General features: G+C 41.7%; 1 protein-coding gene across 1 annotated transcript in view; it reads right to left on the reverse strand.

The window, feature by feature from the left end:
* The window catches only part of sntb1 (syntrophin, basic 1), a 46,492-nt gene that overhangs the window by 13,528 nt on the left and 10,035 nt on the right, over nucleotides 1-22,929 (reverse strand). Inside the window, exons 2-6 of the mRNA XM_088998124.1 lie at nucleotides 16,150-16,399; nucleotides 13,395-13,512; nucleotides 13,201-13,290; nucleotides 4,280-4,419; nucleotides 1,966-2,162 (exon numbers count right to left, since the gene is read on the reverse strand). Of these exons, the coding sequence (XP_088854250.1) occupies nucleotides 1,966-2,162; nucleotides 4,280-4,419; nucleotides 13,201-13,290; nucleotides 13,395-13,512; nucleotides 16,150-16,399 (795 nt within the window). The remainder of the gene's footprint in view (nucleotides 1-1,965; nucleotides 2,163-4,279; nucleotides 4,420-13,200; nucleotides 13,291-13,394; nucleotides 13,513-16,149; nucleotides 16,400-22,929) is intronic.

A 22,929-nucleotide genomic window follows, 5' to 3' on the forward strand; every position in this document is an offset into this window, starting at 1 on the left:
CCATCAAAGTAGTGCAAAATTAAAGCACCCATATTTATATGATGATAAGAAGGTCAAAGAAGGTGCCTTGAAAAGGTTGAGGAACAACCATTAAAGAAATTGTAAAATGTTTCTGTATAATTTCCAAAGTGCAGTGTTCGGACCACAACATATAATATGTGTGGCATGTGCCAGGTGCACTTTGGAATATAAACAACATTTTTCCTTCTAAATTACATAATTAAAATGAATAAATACTTCCTTAGAATTGCCAGTAATTATTTTGAGCATATAAATGTGTTTCAAATGATTGAAATGAGGAACATTTTCTATTTAAGTCAATTTAAAGGTCTATTTTTTATTTTTTTAATTGCGGGCAGCATGGTGAGCAGTGCAGAGGGTATGAATTGGATTCTTGGCTCCCACAGTGTGGCTGCATGTTTTTTTACCCACATTGCAAAAACATGAATGGCAGGTTAATGGCACACTCTAAATTTTCCTTAGGTGACAAGGTGAGCGTGGCTGGTGGTTTGTCTATTAAACAACGTTGCCATTTATCTGGAAACCAGTTCCGGGTGTCCCCCATCTACTGCTCAAAGACAGCTGGGACAGACTTCAGTAAACACGCGACTCTCGCCAGGATAAAAGGGTTTCAGGATGATGGATTGATGTTTTTTTTTTTTTGTGGCAACGTTGGAACTACAAAACAATGCAATGCAACCACAAGAGAAAGTGAAAACCCAAAGCAGTATGACATCATGATCATTATATTGTGGTTGCAGATTAACAAAGAAACTCTATCCATCGACCAGAGACCTTTGCTACACTAAAAAGAATGAGAGCAACGGTGAAATTAAAGAGGTCGATGATTATTGAGATGTAATGAATGTAATGCATAGATATGCAGCCTTTTCTGCTTTCTTTAAACTTGAAAATGACACTAGCACAAATGATTTTCGAAACAACTGCACTGCAATTCTGCTAATTCTTAACTTTCACTCTAAATGAACTATTAGCCATTCAGCTTTTCAATCTGTCCATTTGAATAAGCTCGAATAGGCAGCTGTTTGCTCTGTAGCAATTTCCCCCATGCAAAAAAGATGATCTGCACTTCCTGTTTTATAAGTGACTGCAAAGACAATGTTGAAAAGCTTGGCAGTGACAATTGATGACAGTAACGGGATGTGAAGTTGGCATCAGGCAGACTTCGCTGCTGGATGGATACAAGAGGGACCAAAGTGAAACTTGGCACTGTGTGATGAGTTAGATCTGGTGAGGGGATGGATTGAGGGGGGTCATGGTCACCCACGGGAGACGTGTAGCTCCCAGGACATTTTGTACAGGGAGAGAAAATGAGAGGGGTGGGGGTTCTGTTGGAATTCCTTTGACAGTGAATACGCAATTACAAAAACACAGAAAAATGCCGCTCTTGCCTATAAATAGCCTGCAAACGTCTCCCATGTGGCTCCCTTCTCCCTTCAGTGGACGTTTGTGTTGACATTCTGCTTCATGAGCTTGGTTTAAGATGTTATTTTAATCTCGCACCACTTCAGGCTGTGCACTGTACACCAAAGAAGCCTCACAAGATCTAGCACAGTGACCTGTGCAGCATGATTTATTTCATCCTCATACATCTACATTCGACAGCCTCATGCATTTTTCTCTTCATTTACTGAAAATACAGTTACGTTTCGTGCAACATTTTCATATACAGATGCACCTTTAGTAAGTATAAACGATTCAGAAAATTGATGGATGGAGAGTTCTATTTGATAGCACAATGCATTTTTTAACAAAAGGCATTTTGTAACGTTTTATCATTTGTATTTGTGCCATTTGAAATATTCTCAATGCGGAAAATGGACTTGATTTACAGTTAAATCACGCAAGCTATGCGATTAATCATGGAATGAACTAAGCTTCAAGTCAAGGTAGCACTCTTTATCAACATTTATGTCAGTGTCAGTATGATGTAGGTGTACTCACTGGTACTGACTTCCTTGATCATCTCGGCGGATGCGTGACAGCCGTTGACTATTTGTCGAGTCCACAGGGATAAATCCTTGCTAGTTTCAGCCCGGAAAAGGTGCGTCTCGATTCCGAGGCGAGTGCCGGTTCGAGTGGCAAAAAAGAGCTCTGTGCCCGAGTAAGGAGAACTCATGTCAGGCCCAGAGTGCACCAGACTGGAGGAACACAAAAACTCACATTTGAATACATTGTGGGATGATCTGCAAAGACAAACATGAGCTGACTTACAAGTTGTTCTCATTTCAGTCCGATTTCTCACTAGAAATAATGTCAAGTGACAAAAGAATTTCCAAGCTCAAATGATCATAGTCATTAGAATGTTCCTGGTGACATTGTAACATCCCTTACTTAACGCATTCACTGCCAGACGTGCAAAAATGTGTCCACTCCCGGGCCAAACGTTTTTTTCATTTTCACTGAAATTGCAGGACCCACAGAGTACAGTGAACGCCTCACAGTTCGAACAAATCGGAGTTCGAACAAAATATTTGAGATATTCTTGCTTCGGCGTTCGAACAACAATCGGTGTTCGAACGCCTATACGACGCGTGAGTGCGTACGCGAGGGTGGGGTGCTGAGCGCCGTACGGGTGTATCGCTCTCTCCGTGACCAACTGTTGTCGGTTGCGGACGTGGTGCGTTTTGCTCTAGCGTTTAATATAGGTGTACGAAGACTTTTAGCCCTTAATCATGCCAAAGAAAGTAAGTGCTGCTTAAAGTGACAAAAGAAAAGTAGTGCATACAACTATTGCATTTAAGAAAGAAATAATCGCAAAATATGAAGGAGGTGTGCGAGTGTCTGATCTGGCTAGCGAATACAGCTTGGCGAAATCTACGATCAGTACGATATTAAAGAATAAGGAGGCTGTGAAATCTAGTGATGTGGCGTGGGAGTGAGAGCAAGTGTCATTGGATAGATATTTTAAGAGAAAAGAACATCCTGTAGCCGAGTCATCCGTAGCTGTCGCGTTCCGAGCGAGAGTGACGGCAGCTGACTCGTCGGAACCTAGTGGAATGTTTGGGACTCCAAAGCAGACGGCAGAGACGTACTACCCAAGCAGGATGTTTATTCACAAAGAAAAGAAAACAGCGAGTAAGAAGGCAGGGGGTGATCCGACCCGCTTACTATGCCAAAAAGCAAATGGCACACGAGGGTGCAAAATTACGCAATCCCGGAAGATGACATAAATTTACGGGACGCTGGGAAAATACCTCGGACCGGATACACTCGTGCACCGAAGGAAGAGTCCAGGTATGGTGGCGAGTTGAGGCAATCATCCGGCATTGGCGAGGTGATCGCGAACCATATAAATGCCCCGTGTCCGTGATTAGAGAATGACAGCGGGTGGAGAACGGCCGGGAGAGGCAGCCCCCCCCGCTGTCAACTCGCAAGTGACAGGAGAAAAGAGGTGGTTTCGGTGTTCGAAAAAAATCGCTTTTCGAACAAGGTCCAGGAACGAATTATGGTCGAGAACCGAGGTTCCACTGTATTGAGTATTAGGACTACATAAACATTCAATGCATCGTAAGAAACTTTTGACTCTCTTCTTTCATCAGAAAAAAAAGAGTTAATTCTTAAATTATATGGGTGCAGATTAATATGACGTGCAAGTGGGGGCGGCTGTACAAAAATACATTGCCAGAGGTCTGACCAGTGCTTTCTGGGCATCGCCGCAAGAAAACTAAAACCAGAACAAATTTGGGAATGGCGCTCCACATCATATTTTTAATTCCCGAACAAATTTGGGAGAGGCAGTGAATGAGTTAACTGAGTGAGTGGACCTTTTTTTTTATTTTTAACAAAGTTGGGGATACATGTTTTTACATTTCGTTTACATGACATTGACAGAGTCTTCCTTGAGGTTATTTTATATGACAACAGATAAAAATGAGCCTCAAAGTGAAAGCTTTATAAATAAGTGTCATTATCATCTTGTTATATGCCACACACATTCATGGGAAGACGGCTAAATGTTAAGAGCCTGAAAAAGCTTCTTTGGCCCCGCAAAAATGTGATTCCTAAAGGTCATATTTTCAACCCAAACAGATGTGGCATTTTAAATATTACAAAAATATATTGTTTGACACAAACAAGAGGAGCAAGGTTTGAAGAATACCATACACAGAATGTATCAAAAACTCAAGCATCGTTTGAGCATTCAATTTTGTATATTATAAATATATGAATATTATAAAAATATGAATCTACAACTGTTAGTTTTTATGCAGTAGAATCTCATGAACATGTTTCATTGCTGTGAGGATGGACCCACCGTGTTGCAAGAAGAGGATAAGTGTGTGCTGGACTGTGCCAGGCCTCCTTGCTCCGAGGCAGGCTGTCATAGAGCAGAAGGTCTTTCTCTGTCATCGCCACTAGAACGGGCTTCCAGCACTGCTTCTCGCTTTCGCTTTGCTATGCAAACACACAAAAACGGAACTCGGTTGAGAGTGTTGACATTCCAACAGTCTGAAGAAGGGATCAACAGTAAATAGCGCATGTTCTTAAAGGACAACCGACACAATTTTTTTTGTTTCCTAACTGACATCTGACGTCATCTAACTGACGTCAGAAAAACGTTTTATAGCATCTAAAATACCCAAAACACGCAAGCTGCTATTTTTAGTCGAATGCAAAACACCAATAAAAATGAGTTTAAGTGTGCTAAAACTGCACCAAAATGAGCTGCGAATTGAGGATTTTCAGAAAGTCCCGCCCCCAGTTCGTGACGTCATGCCAGGACGTCTTGCCTTGCTCCAGAATCAAAACAATGGCTTCAGTTCAGATTCGGAGGAGATGCTTTCTTGCTACTCATCCAGTTATGAATATGATTCAAATAGTTCTGAAGAGGCAAGCATAAATGTTTGAAATCGATTAAAGAAGTTCTTCCGTATCAATTCGAGCCGTCTGGAGTCCAATGTAGCGCCCAGAAAATGCACAGGTTGGCGACCGAGCTCCGTTGGAAATTGGCTGATTTGTCTGTTGGGAATTTGTGTCAACTTTTGTATGGTGTCACCGCAATTGGTAGTCTTGGTGCAACACACAACGATTCACCGTCGCGTTATTTATGTTTTCCTTCTACCGTATTTTCACGACCATAAGGCGCATATAAACGTCTCAGATTTTTTTGAAAATGTGCGGTGCGCCCCGTAGTGCGGACGTATTAGAGGCCACCATGAGGCGGACGTGGTAGAGAACATGAGGGGGGATGTGTGGGCGTGGTTTGTGTATACAAGAACAGGTATGTGCTTTATGCAGAACATTGCTGTTTTAACAACTCGGAAAATGGCAAAGAGACATGGTTATGAAGCTCAGTTTAAACTGAAGGCTTTCCAAGGAGGTCCGTCTTGGTGCTGGCGTTTTATGAAACTGTGCCATTTTCCCATCCGGGCCAGGACTACGGCAGCGCAGCAACGTCTGGCGAATTATTCTGAAAAGCTGGCGAAAAGGCTTTGTTTCCTGTTGTACTTGGCTGCCATGCTAACGGAGAGAAACTCCCGCCGATGGTGATTTTTAATAGAAAGACTTTGCTTAGAGAGACATTTCCAGCAGGCGTCATTATTAAGGCAAACGAAAAGGGATGGATGTTACACCACAGTTCGCCAATGGATTGTGGATGCTCGGGGTAACGTGTCTGTTGGCACGGTGGTTCAAGTTTTCGGAAAAACCGGCATGATTTCCGAGGCGCCGCACAGCACAGAAAGTGACTGACCGTGAGGAAAGCGAACCTGCCACGTTGGTTTAGCGCAGCTGTTCGATTCTGAGACAGAGGATGACGACTTTGATGGGTTTTATTACTGACTGTTATCGGTAATGTGCTTGTTTTTACCATGCCAACGCCTATTGAGTGATGATTACAAAATGTTCTTACTTTGTCTCATCTCTCATTTTCCATACCGCTTATTCCTCATTAGGGTCGCGGGGGTTGCTGGAGCCTATCTCAGCTGTCTTCGGACACGAGGCGGGGGAGACCCTGAATTGGTTGCCAGCCAATCGCAGGGCACACAAAGACATGCAACAGTCACTCTCACACTCACACCTAGGGACAATTTGGAGTGGTCAATCTGACTGCCATGCATGTTTTTGGAGTGTGGGAGGAATCCGGAGGACCCGGAGAAAAGCCACGTGGGTCCGGGGAGAACATGCAAACTCCACACAGGGAGGCCGGACCGGGACGCGAACCGACAACCTCTGCACTGTGAAGCCGGTGTGCTAACCACTCGACTACCAGGCCGCCCTTCTTACTTTGTAATTAATAAATAAAGCACTACCAAACTCAGTTTTGCTCCCGATCTGTTTTTATAAATATGCACACTTGTATGCCTGTGTGTTGTTGTGAGGCGGACGTACGTATGGCAGTAGAGGATATGTACCGGTATATAAAACTTGCGTCCTTTCATCCGGTGCGCCTAATGTGTATATTAAATACAGAAATGGCACAAATAAATGAGACTGCGTCTTTTCACACGGTGCGCCCTTTGGTCGTGAAAATACGGTAATTTCGCCATCAACACGGATCAACACGATGTTTTCAGACCAAACAAAGTACCCAAAATGCATTGTGTGTCGCTTTCTCGGTCAGGGGCGTTCCTGACGTGACATCACGTCAGGCATCATCATCAACTCGAAAACAATACTTCCTGAAGTCTTAAAACGTAAAATATAGCTACAGTATATGCGGTGGAAAATGCGCTCAGTAGAAGTCATTTGAAGTCATTTTACAAATTATGGACACAACTTGTCCGGAGGTGTCGGTTGTCCTTTAAATATCAACTTTTTCATCGGCTTGGGTTACCGTATTTTCCACACTATAAGGCCCACCTAAAAGCATGAAATCTTCTCAAAAGGTGATAATGTGCCTGATAATCTGATGCGTCTTATACACGGATCAACATTCAGAATTCTAAGAAATAGTATTTTAAATATTCTATAAAGCTGCAGCTGTTACGAAAACTGTATTGTGTTGTATTGTCTTTAGTATAGCGCCACCCACTGGATACTTAATGCAACCACAACCACTATTGTAGCTTCTAATCTACAGTAAAGTCTCGTTATATCGATATCGTTTATATTGATAATACTCCTTATTACGACACTATTTTCATTTCCCGTGCACATTTCTAGTCTTTTTATGTATAATTAGTTCCGTTTAGTACGATTCGTGGTTTTGACGATAATCGGGTTACATCTCCCGCCAGCCATTTTGCATTTACATTTTGCTATATTTACATCGATACACGCCATCGGTCGCGCCATCGGCCTCGCCATTGGTCGACTTGGTCACGTGAGTTTGTTACGTGTCCAGCTCCCGTGTAGCAGAGCCATTTCCATTTTCAGACGCTAGCTCGTGTGGAGCAGACGAGATTGAAGTGTTTGTGTTAAAAGGTAAAAATGGGAAGCAGAAGAAGATTGATGACTTTTTTAAATTGCATACATAATACAGTAAGATGTAAGCGTTGCTGTTTCCCTGTTGTGTTATGTATGTTATGCACACTGTACTGTATATGAATGCAATCGTTTTTTGCAACAATGTTTCTTGTTTTGTCTACTTAAGCGTGATGATTTAGAAAATTAGCATACATTCCATACTGCAGGGAACGGGAACCTATGGCTCGCGAGCCATATATGGCTCTTTTGATGATTGCATATGGCTCGCCGATAAAACTATATACATATTCTCGTTTTTTTCGCCGTTGATTTCCCGTTGGGGCTGCAGTTGGCGGAAAGCGCAATTTTGATTGGATGACACTGGCCGTCAGTCGAAACAGGTAAACGCCCCTTTAAATGAGCCCCACGAGTGCACTTCAGCTTGAATTCACCGAAGGATTCATTAGCCTTTGAGGAGAGAAAATGTTCGGATTCGAATTTGCAATGAAACAACACCATCGATGAAACAGTCGAATGTCAGTGACATTTTAACAAGCCCCGTGTTAACGTTAGCATCAACATACTGCTGCGAGAAGTAGATTGCAGATAGCAAGCGTGGAAGCTTATGAGCCGTGCGCAGGCTAGCTAGCAGTAACTCCGCCTCCCGACCAGCAAGTTGAATTTCATTCCGATCGTTTGCCTGGATTTTTACTCATCACGAGGAACGGAAAAACATTCATGTTAACGGTGAGTACTATCCCAAAGTTAGTTTAAATAATCCATTCTGACGGTGAGTACTATCCCAAAGTTAGTTTAAATAATCCATTCTGATATTTTGTTGAAAAGTGACCGCGGGTGTTTGCGTGTGTGCGCGCGCGCGCCCGTGTGTGTGTGTGTGTGTGTGCGCCCGTGTGTGTGTGTGTGTGTGCGCCCGTGTGTGTGTGTGTGTGTGTGTGTGTGTGTGTGTGTGTGTGTGTGTGTGTGTGTGTGTGCGCGCGCCCGTGTGTGTGTACGCGCGCGCGTGGCTCTCGCTGAAGGACATTTCTAAATATTTTACTTTTATGGCTCTCTTAGTCAAAAAGGTTCCCGACCCCTGCCATACTGTGTATTAAAGGACAACCGATGTCACTTTTTATTCAAATGCAAAACACCAATAAAATTGACTTCACGCCAAGACGTCTTGCATTGCTTGTGAATCCAAACAATGGCTTCAGATTCGGATAATATGCTTTCTTGTTACACATCCAGCAGTGACGTGCAGTCAGTGGAGGCAGGGGAGGCAGTGCCTCACCTGTCATCATGGAAAGCTGTCATGGAAATATCAAATGAAAAAATAAATTAAACAGTTATATGTATTTAGTGATTTGTACTTTAAAGTTCTTGTCCATTTAACTTCACCGTTTTCGGATTTTTTTCAAAATCGCTGAATTTTCACATTTACCGTTCAAATACTAAGTAGAGACGAGCAGTGAGGCACCAGCCGGCTGATCCTCACCATGGATTGCGCAATCACTATGCTTACTGTGCTGTCTTGCTCTGCAGTAGACCGCATTGCTGTCCGTCTGCATATCGCTATTAAAGCGTTCAAACACGTTTAGTATATGAACTAAATTTCTTGAGTTTAGCTGGTGTATATAATGTAGAGTCATTGTACATTATAAACACTGCACTACAGTTTTGTTTTATTTTTATCAAAACGCTGTGCGTAGGTGAGGCAAACAGTTCTCCCGCCTCATGACAGGCAGGGGGCGCTTGTGATTCCAGAGATACTTCTTACTCCACGTCTGCAGATTAATAGAATTAGAGACAGAAAGCTACAGTAAACAGTTAGCAAGTAAAGTGCAACCCTGCAGTCATTTTTTTCGTGTTGCTTGGCCTCACTTTCAGAATGGAGGATTACATATCTAAATTGAAAGCATATTCTAAACTGGACTTTCAATCGAAGCAGGAGGTAAAAATTAAAGGAAGACCAACACCGGAGCTAAAAGGTTTGCTTCAGACAACGGGACACAATACTTGCTCTTTTCAGGCGGACTGGTACACACGAAAAGGCTGGCTGTGTGGATGTCCAGCAAGAAACCGCCTTTTCTGCTTTTGCTGCCTTCTGTTCTCAACTTGTGACAATGTCTGGACTCAAATGGGATATTGCAACCTAAAAAATTTACAACAGAGCCTCATCGAACATGAGCGAAGACTCAACATCAGCATCCACAATGCTAAGGTAAAGGAGAACCGGGAGATTTTAAAAGATCTCATCAATGCCACCTGCTTCCTTGCCAAACAACAGCTGGCATTTCGTGGAAATGACGAAAGTAAAGGCTCTGCTAATCGTGACAACTATGTTGAACTATTACATGCTTTCGCTGAGAAAGATGACAGGCTAGCGAGTCATTTTGGGACATCCACTGTATATTCTGGCCTGTGAAACAGAATACAGAACAATTTAACAAATTAATTTCAGTAGAAATGACATTAAAAAGGAGATCGGTGCAGCCCCATTTGTTGCTGTAGAAGTAGACGAGATTGTCATTCTCAGCACTGAAAAGACTGAAAACATACAGTCGGAACAGGACCGATCAAGGACGACTTTCTTCACTGGCAGTGATCTCCGTTGAGACAGAGAGACTTTTAAAACTGAAGAAAGATAAGGAAGGCTTCGACAAAGAAGTTATCGATGCCTTTCTTCAGAAGGAGCGGCGCATGGACTAAAGGTAACACGATAAAAACGTTTTTTTTTTAATTATTTTTTTCTATACTACAGTTTGTATATATAAAGAATGCTGACATGAAATTGTAAACAAAATACGTTAACTGTTGCCAATCAAATGGTGAATAAACTACTCTGTAGAGTTCATATGTTTGTAAATCTGACTATGATGACGTCAGTGCCTCACCAGCCATGAACCTCACCGCATGTCACTGACATCCAGTTATGAATATGATTCAAATACACTGTAGAGGAAAGCACTGAAGAGGAAAGCATACATGTTTGCAATCGATTAAAGAATTATATGTGCCATTTTGAGGCAACATTCAGGGAACATCTCTCACCCAAAAAAAAGAGGTACAAAATGGCGAGCTCATGGCCAGCTCTGTTTCTTATATGGCGCTTGGATGCCCTCTTTTGGCGGCTTTTGTTAATGCAGTTCGGCGCAGGACGGATATATCGACAGTATGGTTATATCAACATTTTTTCTAACTCCCGAGAATATCGATATAACGAGACTTTACTGTATATGCACGAAAATGATTTTACATGAAAATAGTTTTAAAACAGGCCCTTCACGGATGGTTCGCCTCACACTCCGAAGTGCCTTTCTTTGTGGAAAATATGCTAAACAGAATGTCAAGATATAAACTCATTCACAGCGAGAAAAATGTGTCCACTCCCATGTCAGGATTTTTGTCATTTTCACTCAAATTCCAGGAACCACAGAATATTGAGTTTTAGGACTAAAAACTCTAAACATTGAATGCAGCGTAAGAAACCTTATACTACCTTCGTTCATCAGAAACAAATAGTTAATACCTAAGTTATATGGGTCTGGAGAGTCATCTTAGCTTGAAATGGGGATGACTGTACAAAAGGCCAATGCTGCCCCCCCCCCCCCGAGGCAGGGAAAAACATTGCCATAGCTCTGACCAGTGCTCTCGGCACCGCAAGAAAAAAAAACCCGAACAAATTCAGGAATGTCACTCTACGTCATATTATCAATTCCCAAATTAATTCGGAAATGGCAGTGAATGAATTAATGTGAATGTGTTGTTGGTGAACTCGTGCCCCATTCTTGTGTAAATTGTCCAATCAATCATTTCTTGGTCATAGATACTAGACTTTGGGATATTAGCTTATGGAGAGCCATGTAAATTCCTCCAAATGCACCCCTACCCTCCATTAAATTTTAAGATAGGAGCTTTGCAATACACGCACTGATGTTGCTGGACAAGATTTCACTTGATTTGTTATTAGGTCAATTCCACAAAAATGCACAGGTGTCAAACTCCGCTCCTCTAGGGCCTCTGTCCTACATGTTTTCCAAGTCTCCCTGTTGCAACGCAAGGGAACAGGCTTAATGTCAGACTTCCGCAGACTTGCTGATGATCAAATCATTTTTTAAGTTTTTTTTTTTTACTTCAAGATGACGCTCCTGTATTTTGTTTTTCTATTTCTTTCCTTTCCTATTGGTTTCATAACTTTGCTGCTGTGAAAAGTCAATTTCTCCGCTGAAGATGAATAAATGTACATCCAATTAAAATCCAAATCAGGTGTGACGCAACAGGGAGACTTGGAAATCATGTCTCGAGGACCGGAGTTTGACACCCATGATAGTGGTTCGGTTTGCAACCACTGATGAGGTAAATGTGAGTGAAAGTTTGTCTCTCCCATAGTGTCCTGAATGATTGGTGACAAGCCCAGTGTGTAGTTTACTTTTTGCCCAGGGTCACTTTTGATGAACTCTAGCGCACCGTGACCCTACACGGGAAATGTGTTTTGTACCCAATGCATTTAATTCTTATAGCTCTTTGGTTATCTGACGTAAAAACAAACAAACAATGAAACTTTAAAAAGTGCTTCTTTCATGAATTTTAAACACTGGAAAATTGTCTTTTTATCTGTGCAGCCATCCACTAAAGCTAATGTGGATTTTGAAAATGTCAATGCGCAAAGTACCGAAAATATTTCTTACCAAAGTTGCTCAAGCACAAACTCCAACAAACTGAGCAGTAATGTATGGAATACATAAAGCTGCATAACCGCGTTTGTATGCAGACCTAGCATGTTTTGTTTTTCCCTTCTTTCGCAAGTCAATCACCGAATCAGAATGCCAGAGAAATGTGGTCCATTCGGGAAGTGTGATCGAAATGCTAATTTATTTCTGGTGCTGGTGCATAGGTACATGATTGAGATATTTGCTTTACCCGCACATGCCCCACCCCTCAAAGAAACCCTTCTTGCTTTTCCTTCACAAGCCACAGAGTTAATCCTTTACATTCAGAGCGCCCATATCCATACCATATGTAGCTTGGTCTTTCACGTCCATATTAAATATTCCCATAGAAAGACTTGATCTGCAACCCAGCTAGGGAATCCTAAGCTGCCTTTTGAAGATCTCTCTGAGCCATAAGAGAGGATTTTAGAGGATCAAGGGTCACATGGTGACAATTTGTCACTAATTAAGAATAATGGGTAGAATTTCATCAGAGAATATTGTCAATTCAATAGATGCAGAGTCATTTAGATGTGTTTCACCTGACCGGAAGCTTGCTGGACACACAAGGATTTTCCGAGTGATTCTAACATGATGTTTGGTTAGCGCATCAACCTCACAATGCAGAGGTCTTGGGTTTGCACTCCGGTCTCCCGGTGTGGAGTTTGCTTGTTTTCACTGGGCCTGTGTGGCGTTTCTCCGTGGGTACTCCGGTTCCATCCCACATTCCAGGCTGATTGAACACTAAATTGTCCCTCAGTGTGAGTGTGTGTGCGGATGGTTGTTTGTCGCTGTGTGCTGGCAACCACCCCCCCGCCTACTACCCAAAGACAGCTGGGATAGGCTCCAGCACCCACCGCGTGAAGATAAAGCGGATCGGACAATAATTGAATGAATGAATGAATGAATGATGTCAGTGCGTGAGAGCAGACAACAAGACAAAACAAACACCACACAAAACACATGTGTACATTTTCATGTACCCACTTGTAGGTTTGTACCATAAACTCTCCAACACAACCCTGAGAGAGAGTGCAACATGAGGCAATTGGGTCATCAAATGCGGTGTCACTGATGATTTTCATTCCTACTGTAATCAGGATACCCATTTGTGCATCACCTTGCCTGCCAGCCATCCCAGGTGTCGAATCTCCTTGCTGCCAGCAACCCCTGACCTGGTTGTGTGATGAATCACCTCAGCTAGTGCATGCTGTCAAGAGATGATGCCATTATTTCTTTTGCGTACATCCAAATGTTGTATGAAAAGGGACCGCATAGGGTATGCTAAGACTAATGTGCAACTGTGCAACAGACCTGCGTCAGTGTGGATGTGATCGCATGCATCGCAGAGAACCAAGTGAGGGCGGATGACTGGTCTGGACAACGCAGTACCACGGTGTGCCTGGCATCGGGGGAGTGCAGCTCCACTTGTCTGGACAAAACAATTGGAGCAAAAAGATAAGGAAGTGAAATCACAGAGAGTGTATGATTCTTTCTCTCGTCCTCTAACCCTTTTTTATTTTGTCGCTGAAAGCCACAGGCCCAAAAAATTCTTGTTTTAAGTTTCAGTCTTAATTTCTCTGATACTGGTTAAAAAAGGCAGTGAAGTTGCCGTACTCTGCTGGCCCTTTCAAACAAATAGGCGTTTCCCTCTAAATTTCCTTAACTAATCTCCTTTTACCATAAGGGAATATTTCTATCCTCCATAGTCACATATCTATAGAATGCTCCTGGGCCTCAGCGAGCAGCTCTTTGATCGTGTGCGGAGTGAATGTGAATTTTAAAAAGGGATTCTGTTTCCGAGTTTCATGGTACATCATATAACACGCTGCCATTTGAGATTGATGTTAACATCATGCCCGTTAAATCCTGTTGACGAATTATCTCAAGAAGCGGAGGAGATTAAAGCTATTTCTCTATGTACAAGTGATGATTAGTGCAACGACAATACACAGCCCCTAGTTGACGACAAGACAAGACATGGAACGTATGAAGCAAAAAATGTGTGATTGTTGAGTTAAAGTGAGAAAAACTGATTAGATCACAACCCTACCTATGCCAGTCCAACATGTATGTTGAGCAATAAACCCCCAGCCATGAAAGGAAAGGAATCCAAACTAAACGTTATGAAAATGTTGTGCCGAGAGCAACAATGACCAGATGGTCAGATGGAAGAAAATGGGGAGGAAATGAACAGTTTTATCCTCAACACTCCGTGGAATAAACACTACCGCATTCCTTTTCGCGAGTGTTTACCACCAAACTACGTCCTGACTCAATAGTCATCTGTTGAGGTGCTCCCATGGGTGGTGGAGTGAACTACTCCCAACCACGTGTGGTTTGCGCAAACAGGCTTTCATTCCTTTCCCTTTTCTACATACACACCTGACACAGGACACCTGGAAAATCCCAAGTGAATGTCATGACTCTGCAAGGCGCGGAAAGTGGAACACCACTTGTACTGTATAGTACATCCACTCCAGGTGGTGTTGGTTGAGGTAAAAAATAGATATTCATAAATAGTTCACACCTTAGTGAAACTGATCTTTGTTATACTAATTATAATGCTTTCAAATGTGCCACAGCCTTTACCCAGACACTCTCACACCTAATGTCACACATAGTCAAGGTGGGTTTCTTTAAGGCACATGCATGTGCAGCATCTATCACACAAACTCTATATGTTTCTCTATGTTTAATTTTTAAAAGAAAATATGTGTAATCCCTGACTGTACAGTAAATAATCACATCACTACCATAATAAAATGAATACGCGGATTTCGTATACATACAGTGCATTGTTTATTAGTTTTTTTGTGTGTTGGTACTGTATATCTCGTTTGGCCCACCCCTGCGAATTGCAAAGTGCCTCACCAATTGCACTTCTGTGACATTCCCAATGATTTTGTGTCTTGCTGTTATCATGTACTCTGTCAATGTGTCCTTGATTCACCAAACTGCAAAACCAACAGTTCTGTTACTGGACAAATACCGTAGTCACGTTGGCAAACAAGATTACGAGTTGGGATGTTGACCCCAAATTCTTGTATAAGAAAGAGAGCGGTAAAGTGGAGAGTCATGCCAACCGAGTGAATGTTCAACCACTATTATGCTCTCAAACTGTGTAAGTCAAGTGTGAGCTTTGCTCAAGCGCAGCTAAGAGTGTCATCAAGCTTTCACTGGGCCGTAACAGTGAATGTGACATCTGGTCCAAACGTTGAACATCTTTTTCATATATTTTGGAAAAAACATGAAATACAGATAAAGTAATTTGTCATAAAGCAAGTGAAAACGAAGTGACTCCATATAACAGCTCACTAACGATGTTCATAATCCTGTTGTTTTAAACCACAAGAGTACATCATGCAGAATTTTGCAGCCATACTGAATATCATATGCACTGCAATCTGATATCACTGTGGACATATCACGGTCCCAAATGGGACTGAGAGCAATAGTGTCTTAAATGCCCGGTAAATTTCCATGGGAAGTTAGGGAAGCAAATTGTTGACTTATGGAAACTTTCCATCAAAATTGTAAGAATTTTTCATAATTAACTCATTCACATATGCAAAAATGTGTCCACTCCAGTGCAACGGTTTTTGTCATTTTTACTCAAATCCCAGGACCGACATAATATTGAGTTTTAGGACGACATAAACATTCAATGGAACGTAAGAAACCTTAGACTCTCTTCTTTCATCAGAAAAAAAGAGTTAATTCCTAAATGAGATGGGTCTGGAGTTATATGAGCTTGAAATGAGGATGGCTGTCCAAAATACAATGCAATACATACATGTTGATTACAGCTGAAGCTGGAACAAAGCGCTATCATGGAAAAAAAGGGAAATGCTGCCTCCTGGTGGAAAGGAAAAAAAAAACATTCCCAAAGGCCAAGGCCAGCGCTCGACCAGCACCCAAACAAGAAAAAATCTAAACCCGAAAAAATTCGGGAATCGCACCCTCCGTCATATTTTCAATTCCTGAATAAATTTGAGAATTGCACTGAATGAGTTAACTGGGTACAATAAATGGTACACAGAGCAGAAAGGATAGATTAGTCAACTACCTGGTTTCTGGATCGGCTGTGGTCATGGCTCGGGTTACATAACACATTTTAAGTGGAATGCATCTTCTGTTGCCCTGCAGGGACAGGGAAGGCTGAAGAGGAGGAGGGCTTTGAGTCTCCGTGGAAGAAGAAGAGGTGATGACAGGAGAGCCGCTGAAACGCGGCGACTCAGGTGGGGGGGTTTCCCATCCGATCTCTGACACGGGTGAACCCTTTTTGACGTACGGTGTAGCCTCTCGCATGTACTTGACTGGACAGACAAGAAACAGTAAGACTGTCAGTGTTCAACTGAAAACGTGACTAAAGCGAATCATTTGTACATGAAATGGTTTGTGGTTACTCTAGGTTCCCAAGGCAATGGCCTCGCTATTGTTTTATAAAGTGGTAAATATGTAGAATGAACTCTGAGTTGCCACCTTTTACGCATAGAGAGCGAAGTTACTGATTGTGAAAGTCGCCTTATGTTGGAAGGAAATGTCAGCTGTGTTTATGAAAGAACATCATATCAAGAAATGTCTTTCTAATATTTTTCAATTCAATGTTTGGAAAAGATGTCAGGGGAATGGCAAAAATGAAGAGATTATTTCAAGCCATTACCTTTTGTTCCTTCCTGCACTGCAAGATACATTTACTTCATAGAAATGACACGTCGCTACTCATTACCGCTCGGCTACTGTGTGTGTGAGTGTGTGTGTGTGTGTGCGCGTGCGCTTATCACATTTGGGTTTGTTCCTCATCCGCTGTTAAAAGCAGGGGTACACCATGTATTCCAATCAACCTTACTTTCATCCATCCATCCATTTTCTTGTAGTTGTCCTGATTAAGACCATTGCAGCTCACTGAAGACAAGAGGCTGCAGAAAATATGCTCCATCTCATTCATGAGCCTCAACAAGGAACAGTAATTATCACAATGATGCTGCAATATTGACAAAGATGACATTTTCCCAATGAGTGCATGAACTGTAAATAAAAATGTACCCAATGGCAGTAAAAAAACTACTCCGTTCTAGCATGCAAGGAGGTGTGAGCGACAAACATTGTGTCAATCAAATCAATGTCTCAAATATCTTGTAGAAGCGTTGAAATGATTAAAAAGTGAAAAAACAAGATTTTTATGAGTTTTTAAATGGGAACAAGGGGTCGCCTCATCTAACGATAACTACATGTAGTACAGGACAGTACAGTGCAAGTTCCGTAAAGAATCAATGCTCACTTTTAATTGATTTGCTATCACAAAGTTAACCGGAAGAGCAGAAGACAGACAGCACATGTCGAAAGTGACACAGACATGCAAATCTCAAATCCGGGCTGCAAAATTGCAAAGTTGCAAAAAAGAAAGCTTCCTGAGCTGGAAGCTGGGTATATTTACAGCAGTACAAAGCCTTCACGAGACTCTCGCGACAACTTTTTTTTGAATATTCGCCCAAATTCAAGGAATGTTACATCTGATTTTGAACATGATGCAACTTTACCTTCACCTTGAACAAGAACATAATGAAAGCACACATTCATGCACACACACACACACACGCACACACACACACACACACACACACACACACACACACACACACACACACACACACACACACACGCACACGCACGCACGCACGCACACACACACACACATGCGCACGCACGCACACACACACGCACGCAACCACAAGAACTAAAACATGTTTTGAGTATGCTTCCCTTGTTATGTTGAACAGAATATTCCACTGAAGGCAGTGTGTATAATTAACAGATGGCCGATGGCATTTGGGATTCAGCATATAAAGTATCTCAAGAGAGGCATCGTGAAACGGTAACGAGCTTAGCCGCTAACCTATGAACAAGAACAGACAAGCTTTGGCGAATGGAACTGGGGCTTCAAGCGACTGCCCTCAATGGCCCTCCAAAAACCGTATTTGCAAAACCAGAATAACCCACTGAGTCACATCCGCAAAATCAGATTAGCGAGCCAAATAAGGGCTGACAGTTTCTTCTACCGCATGGCATCAAAGAACATGCAAAGATGATACATGATGAAGACCTCCAGTAATCTGCTCCAGCCGAGATGGGATGACCGTGTCTCGTCTGTGTCTTCATTCATAATCACAAGCAACAATGTTCGGCTTAGGGGGAGGAAGGAAAAAAAATAGATCATTTTCTGTGTTGAGGCCAAAATGTACAGTTCAAATCCAACCCAGTTTGCTGCGGTACCAAATATTACAAAAAAATGTTTTTTTTAAATCACCAGAAGGATCTGACATAATCTCATGCACACCAAACAGGTTGAAAGAGTTTTCCTCATTGGGAAAATTGGTTACAAAGTAAATGTGTGTGTGTGTGTGTGTGTGTGTGTGTGTGTGTGTGTGTGTGTGTGTGTGTGTGTGTGTGTGTGTGTGTGTGTGTGTGTGTGTGTGTGTGTGTGTGTGTTTGTATCACTAGTCTTGTGAGGACCACTAACATTTTACACCATACGTAGTGAGGACATTTTTGACAAGTGAGGACCTTTTGGCCGGTCCTCAAGTTTTTCATTATAAAGGCTTCTCGTTATGTATCTGTTAAAGTTTCAGAGAGGTCCTCACAAATTCACCCAAAATGATTTTTTTGGTATTTTCATTTTACTTGGATACACACACTTTTTCCTCACTGTGTGTGTTTATGTGTGTGTGTGCGTGGTTAATGAGAGGAAAAAGTTCACACCACAAAAAGTAAAACGATATTTTAACCAAATTCACTACAGGGGTGAGGACTTTGAATGCACCCATTCAGAAACCTTATTTCAGTTTCAAGTCCACTTTTTTATTTCTTTGTTTTTAAAGAAGTTTAAGTGGGAAATGGGGTGACATTTAGTGTTCAAATGTAACACAAGTTCTTCTCTAAACTTATCAGCAATGGTGGTCGTCACTCCTTATCTGGAGTTATCCGGACCTCACAAAAACCATTGAAACAGGAATGTGTGTGTGTGTTATTCCCACGGATCCCAATTCTACACCAACTATGCGCCGACCCTATAAATGAAGGACAGTGAAAAGAAAATACAAAGTAGCCTTACAATCAACACTGGGTGATTTTAATCAGGTCTAGTATATTGTTTAGACTTCAAAACTAATCACCCGATTACGATTACTAGTAGGTATATACAGTATTTGTAAAAAAAAATGCCATCATACAGTAAATCTTTCATATAAATACAGTACTAGCAATGTCACTTTTTAACAATATCAGCAATTCATCTAATTAGGTCATTAGGCCCTCCTGGAATTGCTACTTTTATTATTTATTATTTTATTAATCTTAATATCCTGCAAATGATTCGCCTTTTGGGGCGGGGGTGGGGCTTCAACATGGCCCCAAAAACTTTTTGGACATAAAAATGTATCCAGGTTGAAAGATATTTATGAATTTTAGGAGTACTGATACAACCCCTCAAAGTTCATTCGGTGACTGTAAAGCACAGGTGTCAAAGTCAAGGCCCGCGGGCCAAATCCGGCCCGCCACATCATTTTTTTCGGCCCGCGAAAGCAAATCAAACCTGTTAAATTCCATGATGATAGCTAAAATCTGAGCCAAAATGTCATATTTTTGGATGTCAACCACAATAAAAGTCATTATTCTTGACTTCAGATTTGAAAACGAGTTATCCATTAATTTGCTGTGTGCTCTATATGTAATATTTAAAGGGATTTAAACATTCTAATGGGTTCCCCAAATTCATAACGGCCCTCGAGAGGAAACCATAACTACAATGTGGCCCGCGGCAAAAAATGACTTTGACACCCCTGCTGTAAAGTGACCTTGAGAGTTTTGAAAGCCGCTTATAAATGAAAAGTATTATTATTATTATTGGTGCTTTCCATTGGGAACAATGCACTGTGGACAGATCATGATGATGATCATCATCATCATCATCATTAGACAATGCATTGAAAAGACTGAAGGACCCATTCTCAAAATGCAACGGGAAGTTGGCCATGGGCAATTTCCAGGGCTTGTACATTGACGACAAAGTAATTTGTCCCAATGGATCTAGGGTGGGCAACGCTCCATTGTAAAGGTTTTTGCCCATGGTATATTTCGTGCTTGGAACATGGCCTTGAATTCCAATGATTCGTCATGGAGACGCACTGAAAAGCAGTGACACACTTTTTAAAGACTCGTATTTTCAGTGAGAAGTTTCATTTTTTGTTTTTAACACTCAATTGGAACACAATGGGTTTTTTTGTTTGTTTTCTTTCTGTTCTTTTTCTTCTCTTCAATCCTGTCCAGATTTCAGATATCATCAAACAAACACACATTGTTGATGCTCTTATGCTGATTTAAAGAAAGTCTTGTGTGATCATCACGCTTTGTGCAAAGTTGACGTTCAAAATTTGGATGACATTTCACAGCAGGAAGTTTCCTTCAAATGTTGTCCGAGCTCCAATTTTTACTAGCTTTCCATCTGCTTCTGGAGATCGCCTGGGCAAATGAACTCTGCCAAATTGTAACTCTTATAACTTCTCTGCATCTCATTTCGAGCTCACTGTTACAATTCTGTTGATGAATGACAACCTACCAACAGCGACCAGCTGCACGGCCCCCTTTAAAAACCCCATTTGCTCATCAAAAAACACTTCACTTGAACAACTCTACTCAACCCCAACCAATTACACATTTTGTAAATATGACAGTTTACTTCTTCAGAAGCTGAAGAGTGTTGACAGTATTGGCAGTTGTGCAATGGCTTCAGTCTCATTAAATTGTTTTCCTGCCCATTGATTATTTTTTTGGGCAATGCTCACCGGAGGTTGAGGGGACTTTCCATATGCTCTGAATGGAACTCTTAATTGGTGAGCACATGTAGGGGATAAAGTAGGAGTAACTACCTCTCTACACATTAGGCCTGTGACGAGTAAGGTAGTAGTTGAAAGGAGAACAGACTGGAGTCAGAAAAGTAAGAAAAGGCTCCTGTGATTGCAAAATGAAAGCTTCCTGAGCTGGAAGCTGGGTATGTTTACAGCAGTACAAAGCCTTCACGAGACTCTCGCGACAACTTTTTTTCGAATATTCGCCCAAATTCAAGGAATGTTACGTCTGATTTTGAACATGATGCAACTTTTCCTTCACCTTGAACAAGAACATAATGAAAGCACATACGCAAGCACACACACACACACACACACGCACACACACACGCATGCACGCACACACACACACACACACACACACACACACACACACACACACACACACACACACACACACACAGACACACACACGCACACACGCACGCACACACACGCACGCAACCACAAGAACTGAGAGTGAATGAAGAGTGACATGTCATCTCTATGAAGTAAATGTATCTTGGAGTGCAGGATGGAGCTTAAGGACTTAGGACCCACAATATTTGCAGCGACAATGACTACCATGACGACAAAGTCTCTTACGCAAATATATAAATACATATATATATATATATATATATATATATATATATATATATCTTTGTGTTGTCTCTCACAAGGTATTTTGCTGTGAATGTAGCGTTTATTTGTCAGAGGATTAGCTTTGAGCTAATAACTATGCAGACTGATTCAAAAGGGGGTGTTTATTTGATTACGCAGAAATGGCCAACGTAGGCCAGCATCATCCAATCAAAATTGCTCCTGGAGTCAATTGTTGCCCTGAACAGTAAATGAGCAGTGAAAATTACTTGAACGAGCCAGATGCAATAATCAAAAGAGACACATATGGCTCACAAGCCATAGATTCCTGACCCCTGTTCTACATTATACGGGTTAAAAATGAACCAAAGTAAAAATCGTTCTCGTGTGAAAAAAAAGACAGTGCTTATTTTAACCTAGTTCCTGATTCCTCCAGAGGATTACACACGGGAATCTAAGCGCTTCCAAGTGGATCTCCCTAAGGAGGCTAACTTGAACAACTGTCAGTGAACCTCTAAAGCAGTGGGTCTTAATCTGGTTGGAGGCACTGAACCCCACAGGTTCATATGCTCATGAATTCTTCCCTTCTTTCAATGACTATGTCCACTAACTGCAGAATAGACTGTGGGGTGGACCTCAGAATAAGAAAACCTTTATTTGTCCCACAATGGGGAAATTTGCAGTTCATAGCAGCAATTTGAAAGGGGAGGGGGGGGGGGGTGAAAGGATAGAAACACAAGATATTCTAAGCATAGTAAAATAAAAATGTCAACTGTGTACTGTAAATGTGCAAAACCGTTTCATAAAAAACTGTACATAGTGCAAGTATCAAGAAAGGCCATCCACCCTAAAATATTGTGATGTTTAGCTCTCACTAGCAATGCTGGAAAACTCTATTGTGTCATCTTCAGTGAACCGCTGTGTAAAGGCCTGAGGAATAAGCAAGAGTAATACAACTGTTGCATTCCCATCGGCAACCACCTAACTCATCAAACATTTCTCTGAACCACAATTGCAGCGCTTATTCTCTCAGTGAGCTGATGACCTGTGAACATCAACACATTACAAAGAGGCAAGTGGACTCATGTGTCAGTCATGTTATTAGTACTGATCGTCCACTGGATTTGGCTTCACTTTTTCTCTTCGAGTATTCATTCCACCAAAGCATCAAGGCCTTAGGATAAGAATGAGTCCTCACGTTTTGTAGCGACCATTGAAAGAAAATTGGGTCAACTCATAAAAGACAGAGGAACAATAATTACACCTGGAGGCGGAAGATGTTTTCCTCTCACAAAGCTTGGAGGAAGCGTCTCTGCTTTTGTTATGTTTTGTGTAAGCGTACTGTATACGAAGCGTGGGGA

Source organism: Hippocampus bargibanti, linkage group LG06 (assembly GCF_051943395.1).
Source record: "Hippocampus bargibanti isolate YZ-2025 linkage group LG06, ASM5194339v1, whole genome shotgun sequence".
Taxonomy (NCBI): Eukaryota; Metazoa; Chordata; class Actinopteri; order Syngnathiformes; family Syngnathidae; genus Hippocampus; species Hippocampus bargibanti.